The 9,472-nt window shown below is 42.1% G+C and overlaps 1 protein-coding gene across 1 annotated transcript; it reads left to right on the top strand.

The window, feature by feature from the left end:
- Positions 1-623: 623 nt before the first annotated feature.
- LOC308074167 (large ribosomal subunit protein uL14m-like) lies at positions 624-905 on the top strand (the record flags this gene model as incomplete). The annotated part of the gene is made up of 1 exon (XM_080413499.1): positions 624-905. One exon carries the CDS (start codon positions 624-626, stop codon positions 903-905), a length of 282 nt encoding a protein of 93 aa, XP_080269625.1.
- Between the last annotated feature and the right edge of the window lie 8,567 nt (positions 906-9,472).

Raw genomic sequence — 9,472 nt, 5'->3', positions numbered from 1 at the left:
GTCAGTCGACGGGTATTACTCCCGCCCAACTCCAGCCCACAGACAAAAACACACACAGGTTGTCAGGCCAGACTCCTTCCTGAAATCAAATGGAAATGAGATTTCCGGAGGGAGGGGGTTTACCAGGCTAAGACTCCAGTGCATTCCGTTAACTTCTGGTTCAGGGCTTTGTCACTATTCGCCAATAGAAGGCTCTGTAGAAGACCTGGCCCGATGAAGTGAACGGAGGTGACGCAACTCTCCTTATATGGCTCTGGTGAGAACCATGTGACCAATGTCAGTGCTATGACGTCATACTGATGACATCATATTGATGACATAGCACTGCTTGGAATCTGCTGTACTTTCATGATTTGCATATCTTGGTCGGCTATAATTATATGAGATATCAACCTCTGGCCTCATCTCTTTGTTTAATATAATGAAATTCAATCAGAAAAGACAAGTTTTGTGAAATTTTAACTAGGTTGTTCTAGGCAGGTGTGGTTCCAGTCATGTCGGTGATCTACTGTCTGTCAAAATCCTTCATTGGACTCATCCCACAACACAGAGCTTTCATTGGACTCATCCCACCACAACACAGAGCTCTCAGTGTGTTGGCAGCCGCAGCGGCCATTCAGAAAATGACCAGGGTTCGAGGTGTGGACAACAGTGCTCTTGGCGTCACTCCGTATCACCGCGCACCGAGAGTCATCCACGTCTACACTAAGAACGGCATCGGGAAAGTGGGCGACAAGGTTCTGCTGGCCATCAAAGGGCAGAAGAAGAAGGCACTCATCGTCGGACACAAGATGCCCGAAGAGCGCATGACGCCGCGTTTTGATTCCAACAACGTGGTTCTGATCGAGGACCAGAGGCGCCGGAAGGGTGGGGGCTTCGGGTCTAAAGCCCCCATGCTCAATTGATCAGCCCCCTCACATCGGGGCCCAATTTAATTTCCATGACTATAGCTTGAAGCAGCTCTCTGAAGGTTCAAAGATGTGCCCGCGAGAGAGCCGCACGCAACGCGCCGGCCGTTAACACCTATAGAACAATAGCGACAGAGTGAAAGGAGAATCAGTGGCCAGAGGAATGTAGTCCCATTGTGTCTTGATCTACAAGCTCACAAGGCGTCGCAACACGTTGTGAGCTTGTAGATCTGCTATTTGCAAACATTTTAGTACTTTTACTTTTGGTACCGATACTTTTGTGATTTTACTCAAGTAAATGTTGAATTCCGGACTTTTACGTGTAACAGAGTACTTCTACATTGCAGTATTGATACTTTTACTTAAGTAAAACATTTGAGTACTTTTTCCACCACTGCCTAAATGCATCAGTCCATGACGCCAGACCCAAATGTGTGTCAGTGATAGCAGAGCTAAGATGCTTAGTTGGTTGGAGTAAAGACCAGTTGTGTTTGAGTAGAACTTAACCAGATTGCCCGTGTGATCCAGACCAGTGGTTCCCAGACTGGGGATCGGGACCCCCAGGGGGTCCCCCAGATGATTGGCTTAACCCATTAAGACCTGAAGCCGATTCTACAAATGTCTTCTAAATCCCATTTTTGGGCGGTGAAACCGCCCCTATAAGTGAGATTTGGAAAAATGTACAAATATCTTGGGCAGTGAAACCGCCCCTAAAAGTGAGGTTTGGAAATGTGTACAATTATCCTGCGCTGTGATTGGCCAATCACAATCTATTCAGGACTGTGATTGGCCAGTGTCACATGACACATGTGCATAGCCCTATATAAGCAACCATAACTTGAACTTTTTTTCAAGTTATGGTTTCGTCCATCATAAAGACTGTTTCAATAAATGTATTTATCTTTTGTACATGATTGATCGACTCCATTCAGTATTGTGATTAGCTAGCAAGACACCGCCCACTTCACACAGGGTGTGATTTTTTTTCTATATCAGTGGTTCTCAAACCAACCCCCAAAATGATATGCATTTGGCCGCCGACCCCCAACTCAAAATATTTTGTTCCAGGGACCCCCCAGAAGTAAAGATTAGAGTTAAAAATGTTCGTTTTAAAACAATATATTCAAATATTTGCACACATTTTCACGCCTTTTCAAAAATAGCAGATCTACAAGCTTATAGCGCGGCACTCGGTGCCGCGCTATGAGCTTGGGTGGGCCAGGCCTACCTATGCCCACCCGTGGCTACGGCCCTGCGGAGAGGAGAGCGGGTTGGGCGGCCAGGGCCGAGCTGCGGAGGTGCCTGCATGGATGAGGACAACGACCAGGCTTCTTCTGCCTGTGAGAAGTTCCAGAAGCACAGCTGTCCTGTGCAGTGGGTGAAATACTTCATTTTGGAAAGAGACCTCTTAAATGACAAGGAGAAAATGCTAGCAGAGGGATTCACGCCTGCAGAAGGTCCAAAAGACTCGTCGTAGAACAGTGGGTTCTCAAAGTGCGGTCTGGGGGGCGCCAGGGGTCCTTGAGGGGGATTCCAGGCGGTCCCAAAGTTTTGTAGGGGGGGGAAAAAATGACCCTTAAAGGTCTGTAACTGGAGTTATGGGCATCCATAGCGTAATGCGTTGGTTCTCAAAGTGGGGTCCGGGGACCCCCAGGGGTCCTTGAGGGAGTTCCAGGGGTCCCCAGCTAAATGATGGATAGTTAGGAACCAAATGGACCCTTCTGGGTCTGTAACTCTGAGAGTGTACGGGTCCATTTGGTTCCATTTGTACACTCTCAGAGTTAAATTAACATTGATTTTACAATATGAATTGGGGTCCCGGAGATATAAACTGCCATTAAATGAGGGTCTGTAGCCTAATGCCTAAGTCAAACTGGGGGTCCTTGAAATTAAAATGGTTGAGAATCACTGCTAGAGCCGTACAAATCTTCTCTTATGGGGGTCCCTGGCATATCTTTTCAAATGGGGGTACGCAGGCTAATAAGTGTCAAGCTGGGGGTCCTTGACATGAAAAAGTTTGAGAACCACAAGCCAAAATGGAGGTCCTTGACATTTAACAAAGTTTGAGAACCATTGTATGGAGGGTTGTTGCGCTCTCATGGACTTGGGCCTTGCAAATGGCCCATTTTAAACCGCCAATGGAAGTGGATAATTTGGTTCACATGGGAGGTGTGTTCTATCCTACAACGTTCTTTATGCTGCTGTACGTCATGTATACTCCGGTCTGGATTCAAGCCCAGGTAGACCTGACAAGTGTTACCTGAGATCTATTTAACCCTAGAACACTGACGTTGAAAATTGTCACACCGTCACTAACGTTGGGTATTTTTGACCCGATATTATAAATTCCATTACAAATATTTCTAATCAAAATATATTAAAGTAGCCTACAACAACACATGGCAAACTGAGGTACTGTTCTTTAATATTTCAACATGAAATTTCACCAAAGAAATAAAACAAATATCATTATATAAAATGTGGATATTGTTAAAAAATATATTTGAAATAATATTCCAAATGTTTTATTTTACAATACCCACATTTTTCACCAATGTGAACATGTGATGTGTCGTGTTAAAACTGTGTTGAAACTGATGTAAAGAGGTTAAAATTAGCATAGTCACTTCTTTTGGGCTTGTTTTCATAGATCTGGCCGCTTGTTTCTCTTGCAAAATCTGGCAACACTGCTGACTACCTGCATAGATACACACGGCCGGAAGCGGAAAGCCTACAAATCCACGCCCACTTTTGACACTCGGGGTCCGTTAGAACGATGAACTGCAGCTCTCAATGCAATCTCTATGAGAGGCATTGTAAAATACCGTCATTTCACTGGTTAACTACTGAGGCTGTAGCGATTTTTTTTGTGTTCTAATAATCTGTCCCATTTGTTTAATTTGTCCTTTTTAATGTCCCATATCTTTCATCTCGATATACTACCCACAATATACTATAATATACTCCATCAGTATGTCAAAACCGCTAGCATCGGAGATCCAGAGTTTAAGTGGTCGCATGGTATATACGTCACGGACGCATCCCTTGAGGTTTTCAATACCCAGACAACTGGCGAAAGTGTCCGTTTTCAATAGGTTTGGGTCATTATCTCTGGAACAGAAGGTCCAATCTGCTCAGTTCAAAGCTTGTTGGATGCGTGACTTTGAGGACATTAAGCACGCAATGACACATTTTCGTTTTTTTATTTCTTTTTAAGGGAGGCGAGATCTTAGTTGGGCAGGCGACCGCCTCTCCTGCCTCTACAGTGGGTACGCCACTGGTCGGCGCTCGTAAAGACAGTGATGTCACTGAAATGCCTGTCTGCTGTCTACCCTCTGCTGTGTTAACATTATGGGTAACTCATTAAAGTGGCAAATTAAATGTGAAACACATCAACTATTAAGAAAACAAGAAGATATGTTGACAAAGACACTCCATACATTTGGAAACATATTTTTATTTAAATCAATATCGTCTCCAGTTAATGTAGGAATATTTCAAAAGTAGGCTAATTCTCATATCCTCTCATAGGGAATGCATTGGCAGCTGCAGTTCATCGTTCTAACGGACCGGGAGTAGCGGCGCTGTCTCAAAAGTGGGCGTGAAATTTGTAGTCCCTGTGTGTATCTATTACACCTGCAGTAGCCTACTGGGGAGGAAGTGACCATATATGGGAGTGAAGCAGCGCACAGAGAAAAACTCAAATGCAGGCCAGTGTTGCCAAGTCTGCTTATTATTTCTAAAGTGTAGTTGCTTAGTTATTTGGGCTTGCTTCCTAATGTTTAAATCAGTGGTTCTAAAAGTTTTTCATGCCAAATTAATGTATCATTCTGTCCCCCATCTGAAAATAATTTGTGCCAGGGACCCCCTCCCATACAAGATTTGTGTTGTTAAAATGTCTAAACAAATATTCCAAATATTTCACACAAGATGTATTTTTTTTTAAATAGCAGATCTACAAGCTCACGCAAGGTTGTAGTTTGGCTATTTTCAAACAGTCTATCTATATAGGATTCAAGTGGTAAAAATGGTCGCTTCTTTTGGTCCTGTTTTCTTAGACCCTGACCGCATGTTTCTCTCGCACAATCTGGCAACGCGGGCTGCAGGCGGGCTCTTTAAATTCTCCAGCTCTTCCACCACGTCCCTCCCCCCCCTGCTGCTGACAGGGTGTTTGATACAGGCTCTGTTTGTTTGTTACTAGTAAACAGTCAAACAAACAACTCTTAATGTAATGTTCCTCCTCATTGAAGTGTGCAGTATCTTATTATGTCTCAGTGATGCTTACTGAGTCACAGTGTGACAGTTTGAAGGAGAAGTTCATTCATCTTCATGAGTGTTGTTTCTAAATGAGAGGATTTTCCAGGTGAACTAATAGCTTCCTGCTACAGTTAGCTGCTTAGCATCAGCCTGTGTAGTCTCTATGCAATATATAGGCTCTATGTAGCTCTGCTCCATAGATTTATCATTTATAAGCGGTGGTGGAAAAAGTACTCGCATGTTTTACTTAAGTAAAAGTGTCAATACTGCAATGTAGAAGTACTCTGTCAAAAAGTATTGGCATCAAAATGTACTGAAAGTACCAAAAGTAAAAGTACTAAAATAGCAGATCTACAAGCTCACTTGTATATCTGCTATTTTCAAATAGGGCTGAAGTGATTAATGTATGTTTTATAACCTAATAAATTATATCTGCAAAGTAACTAATAACTAAAGTTTTCAAATGATTGCAGTGGAGTAAAAGTACAATACTTGCCTCTGAGATGTAGTGGAGTAGAAGTGAAAGTATTGGAAATAGGAAATACTCCAGTAAAGTAAAAGTACCTCAAAATTGTACTTAAGTACAGTTCTTGAGTAAATGTACTTAGTTACTTTACACCACTGCTGTGTAGCATACCGGTATGCAACATATACTCTATGTAGCTCTGTTCCATACTTATAATTTATTTATTAATTAAAGAGATAGTTCTCCCACAAAATTATTATTTTCTATCGATTTGAGACTTGAATTCATGGATATTTGTTTTAGTCTTTGTCGCATTCCTATTCCTAAGCCAATCATTTGATGACCAGCAGACCGGTAGGAGACACAAAGAGTCTCCTTTGTGTCTCCTACCGGATCCACTGCCTACCGGTCATCAAATTATTGTCTTAGGAATAGGAATGCGACAAAGACTAAAACAAATATCCATGAATTCAAGTCTCCATGGGGAGACTAATCCATAGAGAAAAATAATTTTTAGTCATTCTTGAGAGTGTAAAATGAAACCAAATGGACCCTTACGGGTCCATTTGGTTTCATTTTACACCCTCAAGAGATAAAGATCTAATAAGCGTCCATTTGGTTACCAGCTCTCTCCATCATTTAGCTGGGGACCACCTGGAGCCCCCTCAAGGACCACTGGTGTTCCCCGGACCACTGGTTGAGAACCAGCGTCCTATTGGGACCAGAGGCGTGACCGACCGCACGACACAGAGTTGGACGATGTGACGCAGTCGCAGATGCATGGAAGAAGACAGATCAAGGTAGGAATCAATCTTTCTTTCTTTCTTTCTTTCTGTCTTTCTGTCTTTCTGTCTGTCTGTCTTTTTGTCTGTCTTTCAAAGTGATAATGTATAGTGCTAGCTAGTCTCAGCTGTGCTCAAAGGCCAAAGAAAAGAAGCATGTCTTCAATAGTGACTTAAATATATTTATAGACTGAGCAGCTCTAATATGGGCAGGCTGTTCCACGGGCGCCTAACTTTCTCTGAGTGGGAGAGCACAAAGAGAGACTTGAGTGCAATTAAAAAAAAAATCATTTATTCTTATTTTTGCCCTCAAAACATTAAGTCGAGTGTCTTTGCGTGATTTCACGTTGACCACCTCCAGCCATAGTCAGTTCTGTTCATAACTCACCATTTGTTTAGGTCACAGGCCGGCCGTGATCTCATCACAGACACACAACTGTAATGTTAGCAGTCCAGTCAGTAGATATTCCTCGTTGGTCGTTAAGTAGGCATGTTTAAGTAGCTGTTCCTCTTAACACACAGACTCAGTACTATAGTGCAGACTTCTACTTTGTGTTCCCTTCTCTTCTCTTCGCTTGGTCGCTTCTCATCTATCTAAACAAGGCGATACGGTTATGTTGCAGCGTTGCCATATTTTGTGAGAGAAATAAGCAACCAGGTCTAGGAAAACAAGCCTTAAAACCTATGCATCGGCTAATTGAAAATAGCCGATCTACAAGCTCACAATGTGTCGCAATCAGGGCAGGAATTTCAGGGAGGCCACGAAGGCCATGTCGGTCGTTGCCCCTCAGTTTGGCCTTGTGCCCCTCAGAAAAATGGCCCCTGTGGCCCTGAAGCAAGACTCTAAACTTCAGTTCAAATAGCCTTTTTCATGTGATAATGTGGCGTCTGAGGTGAAGGCTTATGTGTGTCTGTTGTCTTGAGGGGATAATGGCCGCTGGCCGTTGGAGTTTTGGAGTAATTCACACATTAACTATTTAACAACAGTTAAGTAGTTTCTATTTCTTGTCATTATGTAGACACCAGAGTCTTTTATTGAGATTCTGAATTCTTAACTCCCCTGAGTCTCCATCTTTAAACCAATCCAGTGACTTTGATTGGTGCAGGGCTGATCATGGATCAGATTGTAAATACCATGATGTATTTATTTCACTGCAGATAGTCTACATATTACACTTAACCCTTAAATTCAATTAATTATTTCAATGGACTAAAATATTGTTTTATTTGATGTCCTTCCTGCCCTGGCATTTGGCCTTTGTGCCCTCACAAAAAATGGACAACACCAAAGGCCAAGTGGCCTTGCCCCTAAAATGACTAAATTCCAGGCCTGGTCGCAATACGACGTGTTGAGTAGTATTATCAGGTACACACATACAGTATTTTTGTCCGAAAGTCAGTAGAATGTTAATTAATAGACTCGATTAATAGTATTGCCAAGTAAAGTTTATTAAATGCTTCCACTGCTCAGTTTACAAGGTCCTAAAGAGATGGTTTACAATACAGTAAGTTATGAATGAATCACTGTAACAGTCAAGGTGTTTTATCACATTACAGTACAGCTGTTACAACATTACACACAGTGATATTATTGTATTAAACCTCATCTACAGTGTGACAATATAATAAGACCAAAAATACATAATAAAAGCAACAAAGCAAAGACAATGCAAATAGAATATAAAGAAGCTGGGAACCGGAGTTATGGCTGTTTAAATCCCAGCCAAAAGGAACACAGAGGGGGCGGGGCTTAAGCAATTTCAGCCTGTCCCTATTGGCCGTCTAAGTGTACCTAGCAAATAGGGCATCGCAGTTCCCGCCCCTTCCGGGTTCCACCGCAAAATACTCAATGCATTTTTCCCATTGACATTTCCAAAAATATTTATATCAATTAATTTAAGCCTAGAATCAAGCCAATAAAACATGACCATCATCATGACCATAAAACGTTTGATTCTGTGATTTTTTTTTTGAAAACGGCAAAACAAAGGTTATTTATTAAATATAGTATATCATATAATTCAATATAAAATAAAGAAAATCACAGAAAAAAACGTTTTATGGTCATGTTTTATTGGCTTGATTCTAGGCTTAAATTAATTGATATAAATATTTTTGGAAATGTCAATGGGAAAAATGCATTGAGTTTTTTCTTCCGGCACCAGGAAAAACCAGGAAGTGGGCGGGAACTGCGATGCTCTATTTCTTAGGTATTTGATGCTGGGAACCAGTGTTATAGCTGTTTAAAGCGAACTCGAGTTATGGTTGTTTAAAGGCCAGCCAATAGGAAGACAGAGGGGACGGGGCTTCAAAAGTTAAAGTTCGTCCCTATTGGTGGTCTTAGTCCACATACTAAATTTGTACTCGGTAGAAGGCTGCCAACCAAAGTTATGGCTGTTTAAAGCCCAGCCAATAGGAATTGTAGATCGGCTATTCTCACTTCCTGTTTGGCATTGAAGTTTGACGCTTTGCCACGGTCACGCCGTTTTACGAAAACTCAAGCTTTTGATAACTTTTCATTGTTAACGTCTTTTGTGTACTCTGAGCGAGTTTGAGGCGGATCCGTCAATCCTCCTAGGAGGAGTTAGTTAAAGTACAACGCGTGAAAATGGCGTGAAATGCACAAAAACGCCACTATCAATTCAAAATGGCCGACTTCCTGTTTGGTTTCGGTCATGGCTCCAAGAGACTTTTTCGTAAGTCGGGACATGATACAGGTGTATACCGTTTTTTATACGTGTAGGTGAAACCGTATTGTCGGGCTTGAAGCACAAACTTTTGTAGGGGGTGCTATTGAGCCATTAGGACACGCCCCTTTTTGAAACAATTAAAATACGTAATTTTTCGCCACTTGTGATGTGTGTGCAAAGTTGCGTAACTTTTTGAGTACGTTTAGGCCCTCATTTTCCCGATTCATCATCGGGAATAATAATCATTGCTGTTTCAATAGGGCCTCGCACTACTGTGCAGTGCTCGGGCCCTAATAAAACACTTTTTTTTGGGGGGGGGGGGGGTGAACTATCCCTTTAAGTTGATGTAAATGAGCTGCTGATGTAAAT

Source organism: Gymnoscopelus braueri (genome assembly GCF_963280865.1).
Source record: "Gymnoscopelus braueri genome assembly, chromosome: 19".
NCBI lineage: Eukaryota > Metazoa > Chordata > Actinopteri > Myctophiformes > Myctophidae > Gymnoscopelus > Gymnoscopelus braueri.
The sequence above is the reverse complement of the archived record's forward strand: the minus strand, read 5'-3'. Positions and strand labels throughout refer to the sequence as shown.